The 20,348-nt window shown below is 55.2% G+C and overlaps 14 protein-coding genes across 14 annotated transcripts; 4 read left to right on the top strand and 10 right to left on the bottom strand.

Moving 5' to 3' along the window:
* Nucleotides 1–87: 87 nt before the first annotated feature.
* Nucleotides 88–2,289, bottom strand: KL928_001471 (uncharacterized protein; the record flags this gene model as incomplete). The annotated part of the gene is made up of 1 exon (XM_043201840.1): nt 88–2,289. The coding sequence occupies one exon, from the start codon at nt 2,287–2,289 to the stop codon at nt 88–90; it is 2,202 nt and encodes a 733-aa protein (XP_043060748.1).
* Nucleotides 2,290–2,380: 91 nt separating this feature from the next.
* On the bottom strand, nt 2,381–4,141 carry KL928_001470 (uncharacterized protein; the record flags this gene model as incomplete). Its single annotated transcript, XM_043201839.1, has 1 exon — nt 2,381–4,141. One exon carries the CDS (start codon nt 4,139–4,141, stop codon nt 2,381–2,383), a length of 1,761 nt encoding a protein of 586 aa, XP_043060747.1.
* A 284-nt stretch (nt 4,142–4,425) lies between these two features.
* On the top strand, nt 4,426–4,692 carry KL928_001469 (uncharacterized protein; the record flags this gene model as incomplete). The annotated part of the gene is made up of 1 exon (XM_043201837.1): nt 4,426–4,692. One exon carries the CDS (start codon nt 4,426–4,428, stop codon nt 4,690–4,692), a length of 267 nt encoding a protein of 88 aa, XP_043060746.1.
* A 47-nt stretch (nt 4,693–4,739) lies between these two features.
* KL928_001468 (uncharacterized protein) lies at nt 4,740–6,350 on the bottom strand (the record flags this gene model as incomplete). The annotated part of the gene is made up of 1 exon (XM_043201836.1): nt 4,740–6,350. One exon carries the CDS (start codon nt 6,348–6,350, stop codon nt 4,740–4,742), a length of 1,611 nt encoding a protein of 536 aa, XP_043060745.1.
* Nucleotides 6,351–6,404: 54 nt separating this feature from the next.
* KL928_001467 (uncharacterized protein) lies at nt 6,405–7,889 on the bottom strand (the record flags this gene model as incomplete). The annotated part of the gene is made up of 1 exon (XM_043201835.1): nt 6,405–7,889. One exon carries the CDS (start codon nt 7,887–7,889, stop codon nt 6,405–6,407), a length of 1,485 nt encoding a protein of 494 aa, XP_043060744.1.
* Nucleotides 7,890–7,977: 88 nt separating this feature from the next.
* KL928_001466 (uncharacterized protein) lies at nt 7,978–8,745 on the top strand (the record flags this gene model as incomplete). The annotated part of the gene is made up of 2 exons (XM_043201834.1): nt 7,978–8,205; nt 8,293–8,745. The coding sequence occupies 2 exons, from the start codon at nt 7,978–7,980 to the stop codon at nt 8,743–8,745; spliced, it is 681 nt and encodes a 226-aa protein (XP_043060743.1).
* Nucleotides 8,746–8,778: 33 nt separating this feature from the next.
* KL928_001465 (uncharacterized protein) lies at nt 8,779–10,179 on the bottom strand (the record flags this gene model as incomplete). The annotated part of the gene is made up of 1 exon (XM_043201833.1): nt 8,779–10,179. The coding sequence occupies one exon, from the start codon at nt 10,177–10,179 to the stop codon at nt 8,779–8,781; it is 1,401 nt and encodes a 466-aa protein (XP_043060742.1).
* A 254-nt stretch (nt 10,180–10,433) lies between these two features.
* KL928_001464 (uncharacterized protein) lies at nt 10,434–11,323 on the bottom strand (the record flags this gene model as incomplete). The annotated part of the gene is made up of 2 exons (XM_043201832.1): nt 10,434–11,062; nt 11,275–11,323. The coding sequence occupies 2 exons, from the start codon at nt 11,321–11,323 to the stop codon at nt 10,434–10,436; spliced, it is 678 nt and encodes a 225-aa protein (XP_043060741.1).
* A 201-nt stretch (nt 11,324–11,524) lies between these two features.
* KL928_001463 (uncharacterized protein) lies at nt 11,525–13,258 on the bottom strand (the record flags this gene model as incomplete). The annotated part of the gene is made up of 1 exon (XM_043201831.1): nt 11,525–13,258. The coding sequence occupies one exon, from the start codon at nt 13,256–13,258 to the stop codon at nt 11,525–11,527; it is 1,734 nt and encodes a 577-aa protein (XP_043060740.1).
* Nucleotides 13,259–13,350: 92 nt separating this feature from the next.
* KL928_001462 (uncharacterized protein) lies at nt 13,351–14,832 on the top strand (the record flags this gene model as incomplete). Its single annotated transcript, XM_043201830.1, has 1 exon — nt 13,351–14,832. One exon carries the CDS (start codon nt 13,351–13,353, stop codon nt 14,830–14,832), a length of 1,482 nt encoding a protein of 493 aa, XP_043060739.1.
* Nucleotides 14,833–14,846: 14 nt separating this feature from the next.
* Nucleotides 14,847–16,121, bottom strand: KL928_001461 (uncharacterized protein; the record flags this gene model as incomplete). The annotated part of the gene is made up of 1 exon (XM_043201829.1): nt 14,847–16,121. One exon carries the CDS (start codon nt 16,119–16,121, stop codon nt 14,847–14,849), a length of 1,275 nt encoding a protein of 424 aa, XP_043060738.1.
* A 125-nt stretch (nt 16,122–16,246) lies between these two features.
* On the bottom strand, nt 16,247–16,741 carry KL928_001460 (uncharacterized protein; the record flags this gene model as incomplete). Its single annotated transcript, XM_043201828.1, has 1 exon — nt 16,247–16,741. The coding sequence occupies one exon, from the start codon at nt 16,739–16,741 to the stop codon at nt 16,247–16,249; it is 495 nt and encodes a 164-aa protein (XP_043060737.1).
* Nucleotides 16,742–16,827: 86 nt separating this feature from the next.
* On the bottom strand, nt 16,828–17,523 carry KL928_001459 (uncharacterized protein; the record flags this gene model as incomplete). The annotated part of the gene is made up of 1 exon (XM_043201826.1): nt 16,828–17,523. One exon carries the CDS (start codon nt 17,521–17,523, stop codon nt 16,828–16,830), a length of 696 nt encoding a protein of 231 aa, XP_043060736.1.
* Nucleotides 17,524–17,797: 274 nt separating this feature from the next.
* Nucleotides 17,798–20,317, top strand: KL928_001458 (uncharacterized protein; the record flags this gene model as incomplete). Its single annotated transcript, XM_043201825.1, has 1 exon — nt 17,798–20,317. One exon carries the CDS (start codon nt 17,798–17,800, stop codon nt 20,315–20,317), a length of 2,520 nt encoding a protein of 839 aa, XP_043060735.1.
* Nucleotides 20,318–20,348: the final 31 nt, after the last annotated feature.

Here is a 20,348-nt window from a genome sequence, read left to right as displayed (position 1 = left end):
AGTGTTTAGTGGTCAAAAAGTTGGTGTGTGTTTTTTTTTTTTTCGTGCAATTTTGTAACGCGTTGGTCGCGAACGTAAATAAAAAAATTATTTCGCGATATTCCAACTTGGGAGCCAGTTCAGATAGGCGTACTCCGACGCCCTGCCAGCCATCCCGAGACACAGCGGGCTGAAGTACCAGAACAGGTACCCGACAAGAGCGTAGAGAACACCGTAGACCGCATATCTGAGCCGCGACGGCCCGGTGACGTACTCTACCACAAAGCCAGCCACATACATGGCAAAGTACAGAGCAGGCATGTAGTGGTGCACGTAGGTGACGCGGCCCATCACGATGAACGGCAGGTAGTGCAGCAGCCAGCCAGCAAACGGAACCAGGCCGCAGATCGTGAACTTCCAGAGCTGGTCCGCAGAAACGGCCAGTTGCTGTCGCTGCCACAGCAGCAGCAGCCGCACCGCCAGCAGCACAAACCCGCCCAGACACGCCGTGGAAAACCACGTCGTGAACGGGTGGCTCAGCAGGTAGTACTTGGCCACGTGGGGCCCCCACGAGCACATGCGCAGCCCCACGAGCGCAAACGGCCACTGCCACCAGAACGACGCGATCTCGTCGTGTTTGTGCACGTCGGGCACGAGCGCGTTGTTCGACGCAAGCATGCCGTGCTGCACCATGAAGAAGTCCACCAGAAACCGCGGGTCCGGGTACACGTAGTCGCTCTCGACGACCAGACCGTCGTTCTCGTGCATCTCGACGTTCCACAACGTCGATCTGTCGAACGGCAGCTTTGTGTCCGGCCGGCACACCACCTCGCCCTGCTTGAACCCCCACGTCGGGTACGACTCGCCCGTCGTGGCGAGGTAGCAGCCCAGCACCTTGTGGCGCAGCTTGAACGTCGTGGTGAGCGGATGCACCGTGTTGTAAAAATCTGGGCCGTTTTCGGTGGCAGCGTAACTTTTATTTCCAGAGTGCAGTTGCTCGACGACCTCCACGACCCAGTCGTCCTTCGCGTCGCCGACGGTCTCGTCGCCGTACCCGCTCACCTCCCAGAACCTGTCGGAGACGTGTGCGTGGATGGCGTGCGAGTGGAGGTTGGCCCTGGTGAGCTCGTGCTGCAGTCGGATGGCGTCTCCGTTCTGGATGAACGGGCCGTACTGTCGCTGTGTTCTTGCCGGCCGCACGACAAAGTTGTTGTTCGCGTCCTTGAACCCGTACGTTGTCACCTGGTGCTGCTCGGAGCCGGCAGGATACTTGGACGGGTGCGAATGGAGCAGATTAGGAGACTTGCCCTGAGAACGGATGGTGACCTTCGAGTCGATCGCCAAGTTCCGCGGATAGTTGCCCACGTCAGTGTCCTGCATGCTGGCCTGGTACAGCGACGAGAGCGAGCCGGTTCCGGAGCCCGGCTTGTACAGAAGTGCAAAGTGGATCTTGAAAAAAATCAGGTACACCAGAAATGGCAGCACAATGAGGCCCACGACTCGGTAGACCCAGCTTTTCGCGTATCTGTGCAATTTGAAGTTCGGGCTCCAGAACTTCAGCCACAGCTCCAATACAGTGTACAGTCCCACCAAAGCCGTGACAAACAGACCCACCCATTTCACGGAGCACACGCATCCAATGGACACTCCCGTGATACAGAGCCAGCCGACCCATTGGGTCGAAAACTCCCTGTTTCGCAGACTGTGCAGCTTCGCCAGACAGTACAGCGTGGTGGCCGTGAAAAACAGCAGCGACGAGTCCAGCAGAATGAACTTGCTCAGCGAGATGTACGACAGCTCCAAACAGCACATCAGCGAGATAAGATACGTGGTCAGCAGCGAATAGCCCATTTCTTTGCACGTAAAGTAGCAAACCGGCACCACCAGGCTGCCGAACCACGAACCGTACCATCTCACCCGCGCATAGTCGAACGCAACAGGGTATCTGCTCCCGCTCTCAAAATTGAAATTTTCAATAGATCCATTAAAGCCGGCAAGATACTCGCTCAGGCCGCAGAGCATTTTGCCCAGAGGAGGATGCACGTCGTGGTAGTACTCGTGCTTGAGATACTGCGAGCCGAACTTGCCGAAATGCGCCTCGTCCCAGACCACGTTGGGGTTTTTCTCCAGGCCGTACAGTCGGAGATAGGTCCCCAGCACGGTGAGCAGAATAGGCCCGACGACGGACTCCATGGTCGCCAGGGACGTCCAGACGCCGGTCGTTTGTGCGCTGGACTTGTCTGTGTCCACCGTCTCCACGGGCCCGCCGGAGACAATCTCGTCCGGTAGCTGTTTTCTTTGTCTCAACATAGAAAAAAGATTCAATCTAAAATAATCATTTTTATTTTTCGTAATAAACACTCGTTACACATAAGTAGGCGTAGCGTGAAAATCTCATAAATCATCTCTCAAAACTCAAATTCTCCATGCCAATGAATATGTCGTCCATCTTGCTGGTAAGTCCAGTGTTTGGGAATTGCGCCTGTCCAAAGAAGGCTGCATTTCCGCCCAGAGAGGGAAGGCCGCCCCCACGAGCTCCAGACGTGCCACCGCTGAGCTGCTGGCCCAGGGGCGTCTGCCCGTTGGTCCGCAAGAGGTTCAGAGACGCGGCAGAGGACGAGTGGTGCAGAGTGGACGGGTTCTGATGCTGCAATTGGAAAATGTTCGGCGAAGAGGTGGCGCTCTGCAGCTGCTGCGGCTGCGCAAATGTGTTTGGCTGGGTCTGCTGCGTCACGATCCGAGGAGACTGCTGTCTATATCTACCGGGATTCATGGACAGTGGAGACGCCGTGCTCACCAGGTTGTGCGACTGCGACCGGATCAAAGAAGGTGGAAAGGCCGGCTGCGTGCCTGTTGCCGGGGTCGCGGCCGAGGACACAGAGGTGCCGGCAACGCCTGTGACCGAGGTGCCTCCGGTGGTCTGGACGCCGAGCTCGGATCTCTTCACGGTGATAAAGCCAGATTCAAAAGACTCGACCAGGTTCAAAAACTGGCACAGAACAGATAAAACTTTGCGCTGGTTGGAGTTCATCGACGCCAAGGGGAACGCCAGCTCGGAAACACTGGCAGGTAGCGTTGGGTTCTTGAATTCGTCTCTAAAAACAATCAGTTTGGAATAGATTTCTAACGTTTCAGGGTCATTAAAGTCCACGTTGCTCGGCAAGGAAGCAGGCTGGCCACTCAGGGTCACGTAGAGTCTGTCCGGCATGAGTTTGTGTGCAGTGCTGGCATTGTTGAGAAGCGAGATGTTGGTCTGCGCTGGGGTGGACGAGTTAGGCATTGAGCTGATGCTGTAAAGAGAAGCCAGCGAGGTGGCGCTGGTGGACCGGTGCTGTTCCTCCAATTGGCCGCGTTTTTCTCTCTTCTCGCGCTCGATCCGCTCTCTTTCGACCATCGGCAACATCTTCTTGTACTCGACCCGGAGCTTTCTGCCGCCGATCTCCCGGCCATTCAGAACGTTCACCACCATGGACGTTTCCTCGGTCGAGTTGAAATTCGCAAACGCAAGGCCGCGGAAGACGCCGTTGTCGAAGTGGTAATTAAAGGCATACGGTAATGGCAAGCTCAGCTTGGACATCACGTCGAGCAGCTGTTCTTTTTTGATTGCGAACGGGATGTTTTTGATCACGATCGCGGTGGGAATCACGTCTTCCTCGTCCTTTTCGAACTCGTGGGGCTGGTGAGCGTGGTTGGGCGACACAGGAGCCCCGCTGCTCTGCTGTCGCTCCTCGCTCTTGTCGTTGACAGTGGAGTTGCTGCTGTTCTTGTTGGTCAGCACGCTCAAATTAGTGGTCTGCGACTGCTCGCTCGGCATCGACGACATGTTGAGACTGGACATGTTGATGCTAGGAGCCACCTGAGCCTGCTGTTCTATCCAGGGCGTGACGTTCATCATGGTGTTCGTTTGCTGCGGCAGCCAGTTGGGGTTGAACGTGCCGTGCTGTCCAAAATGCCGGCTCTGCGACACGCGACCAGAAAGAACCGAGTTTCCTGTCGTGTTTGCGTTCATCGCTTGCATGGACGCATTACCTCCGTAGGTGGACGAGGTGCACCCGGACGCAGACGACATCGACGACATCGACGTGTGGCGGTTGGTGTATTCTGGGGCCGAGACATCCAGAGGTACCTGCTCGTAGGAGGGCGACTGAGACTGGAGAGACATGTTGGACGGGGAACAGAACAGGGACAAATTTCTGACTATATCTTTTTTTTTATTCGCTGTGCCACTCTTCGGTAGGGTAAGGGCGCGGGCCAGCGTGGCCGTCTACAGGATATCCACGGACGGGGGTGGTTCTGTGGCTTGCAAACTGTCCCGGCGCCGTCAGACCAGCGCAACCAGCCTGTCGGCCGCTAACCAGCGCCCAGCGACACCGATTTATTTCGTCCGGTTTTGCTCGTCGACGCGACGCTTGACGAACTTTTTCCACCACTTTTTCGTATATCATCATGAGCAGCGTTCCAGGAGGTGCAAAAACACTGGCCAAGAGAAAGGCCACGCAAGAAAACAAGCTCAAGCAGCAGCTGCAGAGCCAGCCAACGTCCACACGGGCTGCTGGCGCCGGCGGCTCATCGTCCACGATGCTCAAGATCTACACCGACGAGTCGCAGGGTTTCAAGATCGACCCGCTCGTCGTGCTTGTTCTGGCCGTCTCGTTCATCTTCTCGGTCGTGCTACTGCACGTGCTGGCCAAGCTGACCGGCAAGTTCTTCTAGTGCTGCTGGCAGGGCACCCAAATAAAAGTATACTAATATATTTCTATTTACATGACACTCAGTAGCTTGTGCACCGTTTGCGGTCCTTTTTCCACGTCAACGACCAGCTTGTCGACGCCGTGCTGCTGCCGGATTTCCGACTCGAGCTTCCCGAGGTCGCGACGGAGCCCGCGCAGCTCGATCTCGATCTTGGGGTATTGTTTGCCGATAATCACCTGCACAGGCGTGCCCAGCCGCTTCGACCGCGCCAGCTTCTCGCCCAGATGGCCCTCTGTGGCGTCGACGCGGTACCGCAGCCCGTCCAGCTGCGCACAGAACTCTTCCACGGCGCCAAGGTCGCCCGCGTACGACCCAGCCACCACTATGTCCACCTGGATAGGTGCCACGCTGGCCGGCCACCGCAGACCGTCTGCGTCCCTGGTGACCTCTGCAATGGCCGCCACCAGCCGGCTCACGCCGATGCCGTAGCAGCCCATTTCGTAGTGCTGTTTGCGGCCCTCAGAGTCCACAAACCCGGCGTCCAGCGGCTCGCTGTACCGTTTGCCCAGATAGAACGTGTGGCCGACCTCGATTCCCCTGAAACTTTGCAGTTTGCCCGCCTCGCACAGCGCGCACCCGTCGCCGGCCTGCGCCGCCGTCAGCGGAACGCCCTCGAAGGTGGTCATCCGCGACCGCGAATACGCCACCTCCAGGTCCGGTAGCAGCGTGCCGGGGCCGACGCCAACGTCCATGATCCGCACAATGTTCCTGAACTCGTCGTCGCCAAACTGCCTGTACGTCCGCACCGCCTCCTCCGAGCTCACGTCCGTGCGCAACTCCACCAGATCCTCGTCCTTTAGGAACTTGAAGTTCACCGTCCGGCCTTTGGGATAGTAAACTAGACACAGATCGTTGTCCCGCGTCAAATGGTGGCTCACCGCTGCCTCGTCGGCAAAACGGCCCTCGGCGACGTGCGGCCGCACCCGCTCGACGTTGCCCACAACACCGCACGCGTCGCACTCCAGAAGCGTGTCCTCGCCCGACTCGCTCAGAAAATGCCACTCGTAGCTTAAGTCGCCGCCAATCGCGCCCGAGTCCGCATTGGCCTTCACAAACGGCACGTTCAGCTCCTTGAAAATGTCGTAGTACACCTGGTTCATTTTCTCAAACGACCGCAGCGCGCTGGACTGGTCCACGTCGAACGAGTACGCATCCTTCATCACAAACTCCCGGCCGCGCAGAAGCCCGCCACGCGGCCGTTTTTCGTTCCTGTACTTGCGGCCTATCTGGTACGCAATCACAGGCAGCTTCTTGTAGCTGTCGGCCGTCCGCTGGACCAGCTGTGTCATCTCCTCCTCTGCCGTGGCAGCCAGACAAAAATCGCCAACTTTGAACAGCTCGTCGTTCTGCCAGCGCCCGGTCTTGTCCCACAGCGACTGGTGGGACATCACAGACAACGACACCTCCTGGCACCCGGCCCTGTCGTGGTGTTTGCGGATGATCTCCTCGATGTTGCGGATCGTAGACAGCCCCAGCGGAAGCCAATGGGTCAGCCCGGCACTGGGCTGGCTCACGTAGCCGGCCTTGATGAGCAGCTCTGTCGTTGACAGATCGGCGATGTTCTTGGCAAGTTTGCCCGTCGGAGCCCCAAGAATCGTGGAATACAGCCGTCGCAGCATGGTTTTTCTAGCTGACTGTCGGTTTTTTTATTCTCTATCGTTGCTTGGAATGGATTACGTAATCAGCGTCCCCTGGTTCTTGAGGAAGAAGATGTGCTCCTTGACAGCGTCGCCCATCTCGTCGTTGCCAATGCTCTCGAACAGCCTGAAGCCCTTGAAGTCCTTGACGAGCAGCTCGTGGATCAGCGTCCAGACCCGCAGCTCGAGGTCGATCTTGATTCCCTTCTTGAGCGTCACCATACCGCCCGCGTTGCTGTCTTTCTTGGCGTCTCTCATGATCTGCCACGATCTGCGCCGGGTGTTGGTCTGCTGGTCGAAATAGTACGCTTTCGTGAGCTTGTCGACCTGGAGCTTCGGGAAGTTGCAGTGGAAAAACGCGTATTTGTGCACGTCGTCCGGGTCGATCTGCAGAATCGACTGGCCGTGGAACAGGTTCTGGCTGTCGATGTATCCGACGATCTTGGTCTTGATGCCGGTCATCAGGAACGAGCCCTCGTCGGTGACTCTGCTGGCCAGGTAGAACGTTTCCTTGTCTCCTTCTCCAGGGAAGCCCTGCGAAAACAGCGGGTAGAAGAAGTCTGGGCCGTGCAGGTTGTAGTAGTATGCCAGAAGCAGGGTTTTGAAGTGCGATTTCTTGTTCACCATGATCTGGCCGGACTCGACCGACGGCGTGGCCGCGATGATGTGGCTGTGGCGGTCGAGGCCGCTGGATCTGTAGAACGCCGGGTGCGTCGACCGTTTCCAGAAGTCGGGCCAGCACACCATGCCGTGCTTGTTGTACTTTTCGCCCTCGAAAAGCTTGGCCGGGCGCTCGAGCGGGATGTTGTCGGAGTCCAGATACAGCACGTTGGTGAACTTGGTGAGCAGCAGCGCCAGCGCCTTATACTGGTATCCGCTCAGCTTGGACACGGCGCTGGTGGACAGGTAGTTGTTGAAGTAGGAGCACGACACGTCGGCGAACACCATGGATATCTTGTTGCAATACTGGTCGTTTTTGTCGTAGAAGGGAACGAAGATCTCGATCGGGGTCTGGTCCTCGAGCTCGTCGCGAATATATTTGATTGACACAATCGTGAGCCAGTAGTACTCCTTGCCGGAGACGTACACGATCCCGGTGCTTTTGTCGTCGTAGTGGCGGGCGTACAGGTCCTGGAAACCGCGGAACAGCGAGTTTTTCTCCGCCAGATACGTCTCCATCAGCAGAGAGTGGACCCTTGTGAGCTCGTGCTCCTGGTCGGCCGTGATCGAGAGCAGATTGTTGAGCTCGTTCTGCGCAAGGTTGTTCTCGTTCTCGTCGTAGCCGTAGTACTGCCAGTGGTTGCGCGGGTCCTCTTTGTACGAGGTGAATCTGTCGCACTGGAGTCCCAGCTTGTTTGAAAACAAGGAGGTTACTCGCGAAACAAGGTGGGCGTTGGTCTTCTGCTGCTGGGTCTTGAGGGCCGGGTTCCGCAGGACCACGTACGCCGTCACGAACAGCACCGCGCACAGCGCGTACGACGCCAGCAGCCGCTTTCGAAGCAGCCTTGGCGGGAGTCTCATGGGGGAAAGAGTGCAAAAAAATTGGAGCCCCGAAAAATATCTACGTCGCTACTGAGGGGTCCCTGCACGGGTTGTGTGGAGTGGGAGCATGCACAACGAGCATGGATCACGAGTAGAGATTATGTGGTTATTATGTGGTTGCGCTGTGTGCTGTATTATGCTCAAGTATGGTACAGGGGAATCTGAAACCACGGCCGGTCGATCGACGGCGCCTCGCACGATGTCCGCGACAGCACCGCCGAGGCGGGCCAGATCGATCGCAACGGGGCGAATTCCCCACTTGCGAATCAGATTGCCCACGTTGGTAAACAATGTCGTCATATAATTGCTCTCGCGCAACCGAATTTGCGGTCGATTGCTCGCAGCAATTTTCGCCAGGTATATAAACCTCGGCGCTCGCCAGAGGCTCCTAAGCATCGCCATGTACAGAGCCGCACTCAGAACCGTCAGAACCGTCCGCCCAGCAAACACAGTGACGATCCAGCAGCGCTATCGCGGCGGAGTCGTCGACAGCACCAAGGAGGTGCTCAAAGATATCAACCTCAAGGTCGGAAAGACGCTCGCCTCAGGGCTCGACAAGGCCGAGGACGTGGCCGAAACCGTCAAGGAGGAGGTGTCCACCGTCAAGGACAAGGCCGCCGACAAGAAAGACGACCTGTCGCAGAAAGCGTCCGAAAAGGCGGCCCAGACCAAGCAGGACGTCTCGCAGGAAGCTGCCGAGATGAAAGACTCGCTGCACTCCAACAAAGAGAACGTCAAACGCGAGGTGAAGGAGAACTTCAAGGGCTATGACAGTCTGCAGGACAAGGGCTCCAACATTGAGCGCGAACAGCAAAGACCCGACGACGGAGTGTAGCGGCGTGCGTTTATAGCGGTGAATAACATTTTGTCATTTTTTATTCTGGCTTTTCTTCATCTCCGGCACGCTGAGCGTCGGCTGCACGATGTCGATGATCTTGAGCTCCCTTTTGGGTCCTGCCGGGCTCGAAACGGCGCGGTTCCGCTGCGCCAGGTGTTTAATGGTCTGGTTGCCCGTGTATATGTGGTGCTTGAGGATTTTTTCTGTTTCTGTCCTGCGCTTCTCCAGCTGGGCCACCTTCTCGCTCAGCGCCCTGACCTCCTCACGGAACATGTCCAGCACTTTGTCGTCCGTGTCGATCGGGCCCTGCTCCTGCGCGAAGACGGCCGCCGTGGTGTCGATTTTGTCTCTGAACCGTGTGTCTAGTCTCGTCTTGGAAGCAAAGTCCATGAACCGGTCTTTGCTCTTTATATGCTCTGGGAGCGCGCCCACCACCGACTCGACCACCGCCGTCAACGACGAGATCTCCTCGTTCGCAGAGTCCAGCTTCTGCTGCAGCTTTCTGGCCTCCTCGTGGCTGCTCTCGAATATTTTGTTTCTGGCCTCCAGTTGCTCCTTCAGGGCCTCGTTTTCGCTCCTGAGCGCCTCGTAGCTCTCGCTCATGCGCCCTACGCGCTGCTCGAGCACGCCGGCCTTTTCCTGCTCGCCCAGCTTCTCCTTTTCCAGCCGCCCCTTCTCCTTTTCCAGCTCCTCGACCTGCTGTCTGAGTTGGGCCACCTGCTCGCTCAGCGGCGGCGCGTCGTCGTCGATCGCGTCCGCAAAGTCGTCGTCCAGCGCCTTCCCGGTCGACGAGTCCGGCGTGAACACGCCGTTCTCCTTTTTCGGAGAATAGCCAATAAACGAGAGGGCCGAGCTAATCGACACGCGCGCGGCGTGGTTCGCCGAATTCGCCGGCGGCGAGGCCGGCGACACGTTCCGCAGGCCGGGCGCGATGATCCGGCTGGGCATATACTGCGCAGCAGCGGGCCCAGGGCCGGGCGAAGGAGCGTACTTGCTATAGTCAGGATTGAACGCGGCCGGCGAGCCAGACAACGTGGGCGACCGGTTCGCGGGCAGAGAATGCTGCGAGCCGCCGTACGGACTGCCCGGCTGGTGGAAATCGTGGTACCCGTACGGCAGCGACGAGTTCGACGCGCTTCCGACACTCGCCATAGACTGGACTCTGGACCCGTAATTGCCCATCGCAGGAGCAAAAGGAGGCGCCATGGACGCCGTGGGAGAGCTGCCCGACGCGTTCAGCTCGCCAAGCAACATGGTTTTCGGCCGGTGCTTCTTTTTCTGTTGCTGCTGGATGTGCGCAGAAAGCGATGTCTGGCGAAGCCCAGCACGCTGGATCGTGGACATGTTGTCGTCGTACGCGTCAACAGAGGCCGCGGGCGGCAGGCTGCCTTGGTCGTGGTACTCTGGGTGAGTACGGGTCGCGGCGTTCATCGCGTGTGGCCATCTACCAAACGGGATTCTGGTGCTAATCTGGCCTGTGCCACTTCGGGCAAGTTGGTTTTTTTTTTGGAGGCCCCGGAGTGGGCGAGGGCGCGCGCGCAGCCAAATGCGCGTGTGCGCGCATACTCCATGCGCGCGGAGGGGTCACGTGACCTGCGGGTGGTGCTCGGAGCGCAATTGTTGGGCGCGATGCCTGTGCGATATGCAGCAGATGAGCAGATGCGGCAGGCTGTGTGGGCAGAGAGTCAGACACTGTTGTGTCTGGCGGAACATTTCTGTATGTGGCGCTGGAATCTGTCGGATCTGTCGTGGCGTTTGCCGCAGTACGGACACCGGTACTTGTCGGTGTGGCCGATCATGTGTCTGTTGAGGTTTTCGCGCGAGCTCATCACCTTGTCGCAGTGGTCGCATCGGAAAACCAGTTTTTCGCCCTCGTGGACCTTGCGACAGTGCTCCTTGAGCCTGCTTCTGCGCGTGAACGAGCTGGTGCATTGGCTGCACCTGAATTTTTTCAGTGCTGTCGGGTCGGTGCTGGCAAATGTAGGTTGCTTTTTTCCGTCTAGCGAGGGAATACTGTTTATAGAAACTCGATGTTCGGTGGAGTACATGTTTTTCGTTGCGGGCGAGTTGGCGACGTACTGGAGCTCTGGCTGCTGGGAGGAGGCGAGGTAGGTGCCGGGCGAGGAGTCGTAGTCCCCCAGGATCATGTCTGTGGTGTAGTTGTCGTAGAGCTGCCATATCTGGGGCATGTGGGTTACGGGGCCTGTCTCGCGGGCTTGTTCGGAGGCCTGGTCCTGATCCGGCGGCGAGAGGTTCCCCGCGGACTGGTAGGGCGAGCGCATCAGGTTGGGCGACAGATGTGATTGGTTCATGTCTAGCAGTATGCTCATTAAAGATTAGGGCAGCATGTCGTGGGAAGGGCAAGCTGTGTATATATACAGTGCCAGTCCTGGCCAAAAGTAAGTGATGGTGCGTATATTGTTGCAACAATAGGCAGGCAGATGTGACCGAATGTTTTTCTGCCCCCGAGACAATACAAGGCACCACGTATTTAGCTTCATGCATGGAAAACTTTAAAACTCTAACCGCGGCTTCTTTGGATCTTGTATTTTTCTTCGCTCCCTGACGGCTGCATTCTGCAACAGGCCCGTCCCGTCGCTTGCAGGCGATCTTGCGAGATCTTGGCAATCAGGGGAGCAGGTGCGAGCGCCGGCTTTTCTGCTCCACACCCAAGATCGAACGATTTTATATTTTCGCGCTACCGCATGCGGCACTGAAGCTAGCTTATTCAATGCCACAAAAACCAGCCTGCCCGATCGGCAATTATCGCACAGGACTACAAATTACCCGCCGGTGCTTCGAGCGAGCCCAGCTTCTCCAGCTCCTCGCGGTCGGCAGCGCTCAGCTTCCACTTCGACCCATCGTTCCCGTGCTGCCCCAGATACTGTTCGTACATCTCCAGCGCGCGCGCCTCGATCGCGTCCAGATCCAGCGTCACGTCGGCCTCCCGCTCGTCGGCAGTCAGCTTCGCCCATAGGGCCACACACGATCCCCCGGAATTTTCGATTTCAGCATGGTCTGCAGGACACTTGCATCGACAACCCACCCCGACACCGCCCTCTGGCACCGGCGTGTCGTATCTCGCCATATTGCGCTCGTCGTTTTCGTGGTAGACGTGTTTGTATCGCGCGCCCGGCTGGTACGGCAGCTGGCGCGGCGAGTTTTTCGGACAGTGGCCCAGAGTCGAGTGCTTGTAGCCGATGTCTCTGAAATAGTGAATTTCCGACAAATTGAGAAACATCCCTGCTCCAAGAGAGTGCACGGGAGCGTCCCCCCACCGCTCGATGAAAAACCCCTGCGACGACTCCACATAGTCGAAGTACTGCTGGTACAGCTCCGACGTGAACAGGTCTGTGCGCGCGATCTCGAAATTCGACCAGAAATGGCACAGGTTGTACTCGGTCCCGTCGAACTGGTCCTTGTTGACCGTGTGCAGCCCGCGCTTGTTGCTGTGGTCCACGAGCTTGTTGAGCGAGTGCTGGTCCAGCCGGGCGGCGTCGTCGCCCGCCGTCTGCAACGCGTGGTACATCGGAACCCGCTCCTCGAGCTTCTTCCAAAAATCGCGTCTATTAGTGATGCTCCTGTAGTGCTCGCTGTTCTGGCCCTTGTATACATCGAACCGGTCGACGAAAAACTCCCACGCGTCCGACAGCGGCACGTCGTGCTTCTTGATGAACGCATTCGTGTGGCGGAACAGGTTCGGCACCGTGTTCACCAGCTCCTTGATTGCCACGGTGAAGCCGTATTTCTTGTCCCGCATCTGCATCTCCACAAACGGGTCGTACGTGAGGTCGCAGTAGAAGTCCACGTCCGGCTCCACGCGCCAGTACCAGTCCAGTTTCCGCACGAGGGGGTGTTTGAAGAAATAGCCCGAGTAAAAACGGCACATATTATGATAGCTTGCGGTGTTGCCGTACATGATCTCGCGGTCTCCCTGCGACTCGATGGCCTCCTTGAACAGCACGGGGTTGGTCTGCTGCTCGTCGAACTTCCACTTCGCCTCCGGCACCGTGCCGAACCGCACAGGCCCGCTGCTCACCTGTGCTACTTTTTTTTTGAACTCCTGGGTAAAGCGTTCGTTATTAAGAAAGATCCACGGATAATTGAACCACTGGTTGAAATGGCGCTCCAGCGACCGCATCGACGACACCACGCCGTCGATCTCGGAGTTGCGCGCGAGAACAACGAACGCGGCGTTCATCCGTGGGTTTTTCGCCTCGATAAGAGGGTCCCTGCACCCGCTCTCGAACACGGCGTCCTTGGCCGACGCTATGGGCCGTTCCGACATCGGCAGTTTCTGCAGCGCCTGTTTGGAAAACCGCTCCTCAAACTCCATCTGCTCCAGCCCGGCCAAGTCTAGAGAGCGACGAAACAAAACGCGAACACACAGCCCGGCCGCGGCCAGCACCAGAATCAGGAGCATCCACGGCCGCACAATTACTCGTCTGTACACCCTGAGCCTGTGGTTCAGCAACGACAGCGCCTGGCGCTGCAAGTCGTAAAGTTTCATTGCTGCAAACTCATCCACCTTGTGTTTAGTTTTTTTCAACTGTTTCTCTGGCGGCGCGGGTCAAAATATTTTTCAGAAATATTTCTTCACAAATGATGGTCAGCATTGTCAAGGAGAGTTTGGGGCTGTCCTGGCGACCCATCCGGCTCTCTGGGCTGCGCCGCAATTTTTCCGATACCGCTGAATTTCCTGTGAGCCCGGAATGGACCAAACAGCAGACGCTGTTGCGCAAACAACGTTCGGCCAGACGACCGTACAACGGCCACCATCTCGCCAAGAGCAGCTTGGGAGACGCCGATTTGGACGCTTTCGACGGCGAATGGGGCGACCTCACCGCCGAGGCCAGACAGTACTGGCACGAGAACTCGCGGCCGTTGCAGAAACCGGACTGGATCGCCAGATCTGAGCCGGATACAGAGACAGGCCCTGCGTGGCTCGACAAACTGCTTGCTTCGCACACACCGCTGCAGAACGAGATCCGCGTGAAGCAGCTGCACGACTATTTTCAGCATTTTGACGACGCGTACTTTCAGAACATAAAGCCCAGCAGAGCCAGCTTCTACCAGCAGGAAATAGCCGAGTATGGAAACGCTTTGCGCAGGTACAAACAGCTGGACATCGACGACTCGCAACTGCAGCAGTTCAGCGAGCGAGCGCTCCTGCTGAACCAGATCACGGACCACGCGCAAATCACGGCGGCCAGAGCGGCCCTGCTAAAAGAAAGCAGCACGCACGCTTTGCCTGGCGAAATACGAGAAAAAAATGGCCCCATCGAGGCGGTCCAAAAATGGTACGAGTCGCTTCCCGCGCCGAAATGCAGCCACATCGGCCGCGACGATTTCGAACTGCTCGCCGCCGCCATCAACCTGACTCTCGCCCAAGACGTGGCGGAGCTGGCGCCAGAAACACTGCGCTGGATCCGTCTTTTCTACTCAGAAATGGTCACCAGCCGCATCCCGCTCACAGAAATAGAAACACACAACTGGATAAGACTCAAGCTGGCATGTTCCGACGGCAACGTCCTCGAGTTCCTTTCCCTCTACCCATATAAATTACATGTCTCGCATTTTAACTTGCTGCTTCCAAACGTGGACCCGCAAACTCTTCTGGTGCAAATGAACAAGGCAAAGATCGCCCCGGACAGAACCACGGTGGTCCATCTCCTGGACCACTACGGCAACACGGGCAGCCTCAACAGCGTGCTCAACACCATATTTTTCACGATTCACGACTTACGACTCAACCTGGACTCCCAGCTTATAGAATCGTTTATTGGCGCTCTCATCAGGGCCGGCGAATCCAAGCTGGCCCTCTTCATCCTTGTGCAGACGTGCCATGTGTACGAAATCAGCCCGACGCTCGAATCGCACGACGCTCTTTCCGACACCCAGACCATCATTCTGGACTATCTGGTGTCCAACTTCGTTCATTTCCACCACGCCACGCTCCAGCATTCGATCAAGCCGACGGCTGCCATGATCAGGCCGTTCCTTAAAGTGTACGACTCGGCGAGCCGGAAAGACGTTCTGGCCGCGCTTGTCCAGCTGGTGGATAAGTACGACATCGAACTATAGTCCATTATCTGACCTTAGCAATTGACCTGGGTGAACAGACTCCTGTAGACTATGCGGTCCTCGCTCTTCGTGCTCACCACCTCGCTCCAGATGATTTCCGCGCTGAGCTGCGCGCCGTAGACACACCCGGAGTCCAGCCCCGTGCTGAACTCGCGGAAACACACGCCTCTCTTGGCGTCGTGTCCGTAGTACACTTTTGTGCCGGCGGTGAACGCGTCGTCGCTCGCGTTGGCGGCCACTTCGAGCTGGTGCCGTGTCCAGAACCGTGTCCACGGCTTCGATTTCTCTCCGTCGACCACCTCGTGGCGGTTCTCGGTCGGAACGGTGTAATCTGGAGGCAGCAAATTGCGCATCGTCAAAACTGCCTCCGGGTCCTGGTCTTGCAGATCTTCGACACTCCAGACCAGGCCGCCATGGACAGCCACCCCGTTTGCCGGAACAGAGGCGTACCTTGTTCGTTTTTTGTTCGTCATTCTCGGAACAGGGCCCAGCTCCTTGATTAGCGGACACTTGGAGATGTAGTCGATGTGTTCGGGCATGAGACGTTTTGCGATCCGCATCTGCTCGTCCAGGTCGTACTGTTCTGTTGCCCGAAGCTCGTTTTTCGACTCGTTGAAGCCGACGCCCGGAAGACCGTGGTACTGCACATACCGTTTGAGAATGTCCCATTCGTGGTTGCCCAGAATGCAGTCGACGCGGTTCTGGATGGCGTACTCCAGCACTCCGAGCGAGTTCTTCCCTTTGGCCAGGAAATCGCCCAGCAGAACAACGTGGTCGTGGCGTCCGCCGTCATATTTGACGTGTTTCAGGAGTTTCTGCAGCTCAAACAGCGAGCCGTGAACGTCTCCAATGAGGATGAGCCGTTTGACGGGTTTTTGGGAAGCCGCAGCCCCCAGCTTCTTGAAATGTCTCCTGAACAATTTGGTATCCTTGTCCAGCAAGCTCCATTTTTCGAAATTGGGCACGTTTTTAATGGGCGACTCGGGATCGTTGTATTTGTCACTAGTTGACTCGCCATTCACCAGTTCAGGCTTCTTCGGAGGTATTAGCGGGTGTAGATAAACAGGCGCTTTTCCAACCTTGATCAAGTCCGGGACGTCTGCGGACGGGGGTGCCAAGCTGGGCAAGAAGACCATCAGAAAATATACAATTGGCAATCCAATTATCAATCCGAGTGCCCAGAGTAGCCGTTTAGAAGACCCGATGCGGACCATGAGCCGCTCGAATGGACTAAACTCCTCGTCTTCGTAGTCATTGGGTCTCTGAAGAGGGGTGGTTTCCGAGACCATAGAAGAGAAGAAAAAATATGTGCAAAGATGTTCTGCCAGGAGTTAAACTCTGGTAAGCGAGCTCTCTGGAATGGCATTCGCCATTTGGGAGTCGTGAAAGCGTTTCAACACTATATACAAGCTGTCTAGTTTTTGGCGGCCTTGTCGTCGCCGTTGAGCAGGCCCGTCAGCATGCTCTGGATGTCGCTGGTTTCCTGGTCAACAGGCATCCGGGCAAGCTCCTTCTCTGCCTCTGCTCCGCCCAGCAGCAGCTTCATCCGCTGGCCAAACTCGCGCGGGCCCGAGATATCGTAGTACCAGAATCCTCCGGTAACAAACATCGCCATCGACGAAACAGCAAGCAGTGAGGCGTGTGCGACCGCGCTGGCGGCGTCTCGGTAGAACGAAAATTTAGGAGGAACGTGGTTGTGCTGGTAGAACGTCGGGTTGTACCGTCTGGCAATAACGCCGCGATAGGCGATCTTGGACGCAACGTACGTCAACACTGCACATCCATAGAAAAGCGCCGCCTGGCGGAACCGTCTCTCGTTGTACTTTGCAACAGCCTCGGACGTGGTCTCAGACTTGGTCTCCTTCTTGCTCCCCCCGCCTCCTGCACTGAGTTTCGGAAGTCCCAGCATAACAATAAATTATTAATTAAATCGATTTAATTTTTTTGGCCATAAAATAAAATATTTGATAATCATGTAGGCCATAGGAGCATAGATTATTTAGCCACCTGTGCGAGGGCAGCGTGTTGAAGATTGATGATTTCCACTCCGTGCTCGCGATACACGCTCTCGGTCTTATCGTTGGCGGACGGGTTGACAGCGCGCGAACAGTCCTTCAAAACATACGTTTGGAAGCCAAGGTCCGCAGCATCCACAGACGAGTTGAGGACGCAGTAGTCGTAGGCCAAACCAACAGTGAAAACATGCGTTATTCCGTTTTCGCGCAGGATCTTCTCGCACTCCGTGTGGTGGAGCCCCCAGGTGTCCTGGAAACACGAGTAGTACTCGCGGTCCTGCAAATAGCCCTTTTTCACGGTGTAGGTAGGAACCGGCTGTTTTTGTAGCAGGTCCTCGAAAACAGGTTTGAACTCCTGTGCGAGCTCGGCGCCCTTGCTGTGCTGCACGCAATGGACTGGCCAGAGCATCTGCTCCTTGACGGTTCCGTTGTGCGGGTGTCTGAACTGCTTCGTGGTGTAAGGCTCCTGGCCGTGATTTTTGGCAAAGGAAGTGTGGTCTGATGGGTGCCAGTCCAAAGTAGCAATGATAGTCTTCCAATTGTACTTTTCGAGGTCCAGTAACTGTAGGATCGGATCAATCACCTCTCTTCCCTGAGGCACGGCCAATGACCCAGTCGGAGGGAGAAAATCCTCCTGCAGATCAACGACAACTAGAGCTGGATTTGTTTGTGACATGTAGAAAAAAATAATCAATTATACGGGGTAGATTTTTTCCCGTGTGGGACTGACTTTTTATAGAACTGCTAGGCCTTTTTAATTCTTGATTCGCTTAAATACCACGAAACTCGTTTTCGATCTTTATTTGAGAACATTCGACTAACTTACCGTCCACACAAAGCCCTGAAGTATACCAAGAGCAACTCTGTGGTACTTGGAGGTTATTGACCAGCACTTTGTAAACAAGACACAGCTTCGACATAGGGGGAGAGATTACACGTTTGCCGCACAAATGAACCTGACGTCTGATTTCATTCACGAAACATGCACGGACGAGTCTCCGCTATCAGCAGACCTCAACCTGGAGCTCGGATCCAACGCCAGCTCGATCTCGTCGTCCGAGTTTTCGTCCGACTCGGGATCAGCAAATAGGAGACTGTCTCCAGAGCAAAGAGTCGACCCTGACGACGAGCACGAGAGCGATCAGGACCTCTCGGAAATTTACACAATCGAGGACGTGTTCAACTCGGCTCTGATCAAAGACCGACAGGGTTCAACAGGGGTCTTGGAGACTCTGCAGTCGCTGGTGCAAGAAAGCCACACAAAAATCGATACCGAGAATCTGGCCAAAAGGCTCACGGACGCAGACCCAGAAACCAAAGACAAGCTGCAGTTGGAGTTTGTTACGGTGCTGACCATCATCAAACTGTCGAAAGAGCTCAACGGTGTGCTGACTAGTCAGATGAGCGAACTTTCTTTCCAGAAAGCTGCCACTATTTCTTTGGCTGCCATGGGTCTGTTTAAGTACCACTTCCAGCTACAGCAGACTCACCCGAATTTTGGGTTCAAGAATTTTGGCTCCCTGCTGGGCCTTGAACAGTACAACCTCGTCAAACCCATTTTGCAAACTCTTGTTCTGGCTCCAAAATACAACTACGCAGAGCAAGAGTTGATCAAACAACACTTCACCCTTCTCGTTGCTATGCACCTAATGAACAAACATATGTTTGATGCGCTCTTGTCTTCGTTTGCTCAAAAAGACATTTACACTATGTTCACGCACATATTTGCCGCAGAGTCGCAAACCCACCCAATAGCCAGCGGTGGCCTTCACTCTCTTTTTGAGAATTTCAATCGCTGTGAAACTTTAGCGCAAAGCTCGCTGTGTGAGGATAAGGATTCGCGCACACTGTTCGGTATCGTGTTTCCTCCCCACTATCAGCGGGTTGCTGCTCAAAGTGTTGACGCATTATTGAAAATTGATCATCTTTGTGCCAAACCTGACATGTCTTTTGGGAAGCTCAACGAAGTGTTGAAGCTTTATTTGGAAAATGACATAAACAGCGAGATGGTCTCATTGTACTCTTTGCACAGGCCAGCGCTGTTGAAGACTCTGCACAAGATCGTCGACGTGCAATCAAAAAACGTCACCAATTTGCAAAAAATAAGCTATTATTTGCTGGCAAATATTAGCGAGTTTATTATCACCAATGTTCCGCTGATCAATATCGAAGATCACGCTTTGCTCGTGATTCTTTTGAACATTAACAACTCCAACTACAAGCAAAGTTTGGGCATCACAAACGACTCTTACACGTACGAAGTCACAGAGACTACCATGAAGATGCTGTTTGAGATTGTGGACCAAAACTTCAAGCTTGAATATCCAATGGAGTTGAATTTGCTAAGCTATCTGAAAGCCAGCTTGAAGAACCTTGACTACAATTTAAACTCCTTTGAGTCCTTTTTGAACCTCTCTGGGCTGCTGAACGACATGGGAAGCAGATTATCGATTCACGCGCTGTTGGAGACCGTCCAATCTGTTCTTTCATCAAGTTTGAACAAGGAGCTTTTTGGTCTAGTGGGACAGTCTGCAAAAATCCCAGAGCAGCTCAAGCACCCGTTTGGGTTTGAGTACATTCCTCCGCTAGCAAAATCCAACTTCATTTTTGAGAACAATCTAAATATGGGTGATGATTCTATGAAGAGAATTCGGGCACAAACCAAAGCAGCCTTCAAATCACTCCAGACCGGCACTCACCTCAGGGTCAAGGGCACTAGGGTGTTGCAGGACTGTGTTGTTTTGTGTGCTATTGTGAAGTCGAAAGTTTACAATTTTTTGAGAGAGTTCAACGATGAACTAGGCTTGATGAAATTCTCAACGGAACAAAAGTCCGCGGTCAAAGACGACACGATGAACAAATTTAAGCAGAAAACTTTTACTCAGCTGGCTTTGTTCAAGTCTCAGCATGGACTGGACTACAAGATACTCAACAAGTCCGTTGACCTGAACCTGGCAGCCACGCTCAGCAGCTTGAAGATCTGCGGCAATTTTGACAGGTTCCCAGAGTTGGTGGACTCTTCGTCTTTGTACGACAGACCGTTTTGCAACATTTTGTACCACTATCAACTTGACTCGCTTCTTAGTTACTTGCTGGTTTACAAGGAGTTCGGGCTGTTTAGTCTGTTCAAAATAATGAAGACGGTTTTGCTTGGCGACCTGACCTTAATACCTATTGCTTCAAAGATGCTGTCGAACCTGGTTGGCTTCGAGAACTCGTCCAACAAGCCAAAGATCCAGTACATCACAAGCATCATCCACCAGAGCGATGTTCTGTGCAATCTCGTGAGACAATTTGTGGAGCTGTTTGATGATGCGCGCTCTAGCTCGTTCAGACAATTACTCGATTTCATGAAAATCCATCCTTCGCCGATCAAGCCTTCCAAGATTCCTAAGGGCACTATTGAGCTGGACTTACGGCAGTTTCTTCAATATCTGGAGTCGAAGTCCGAGGAGCGCCAAGCGGTCTGAGTCGCATTTTATCACTACTTTTGGTTTAGTC

The sequence above is a fragment of the Ogataea angusta genome (genome assembly GCF_019207475.1).
Source record: "Ogataea angusta isolate 61-244 chromosome Unknown 61-244_NODE_3_length_881311_cov_93.026150, whole genome shotgun sequence".
NCBI classification, from domain to species: Eukaryota; Fungi; Ascomycota; class Pichiomycetes; order Pichiales; family Pichiaceae; genus Ogataea; species Ogataea angusta.
The sequence above is the reverse complement of the archived record's forward strand: the minus strand, read 5'-3'. Positions and strand labels throughout refer to the sequence as shown.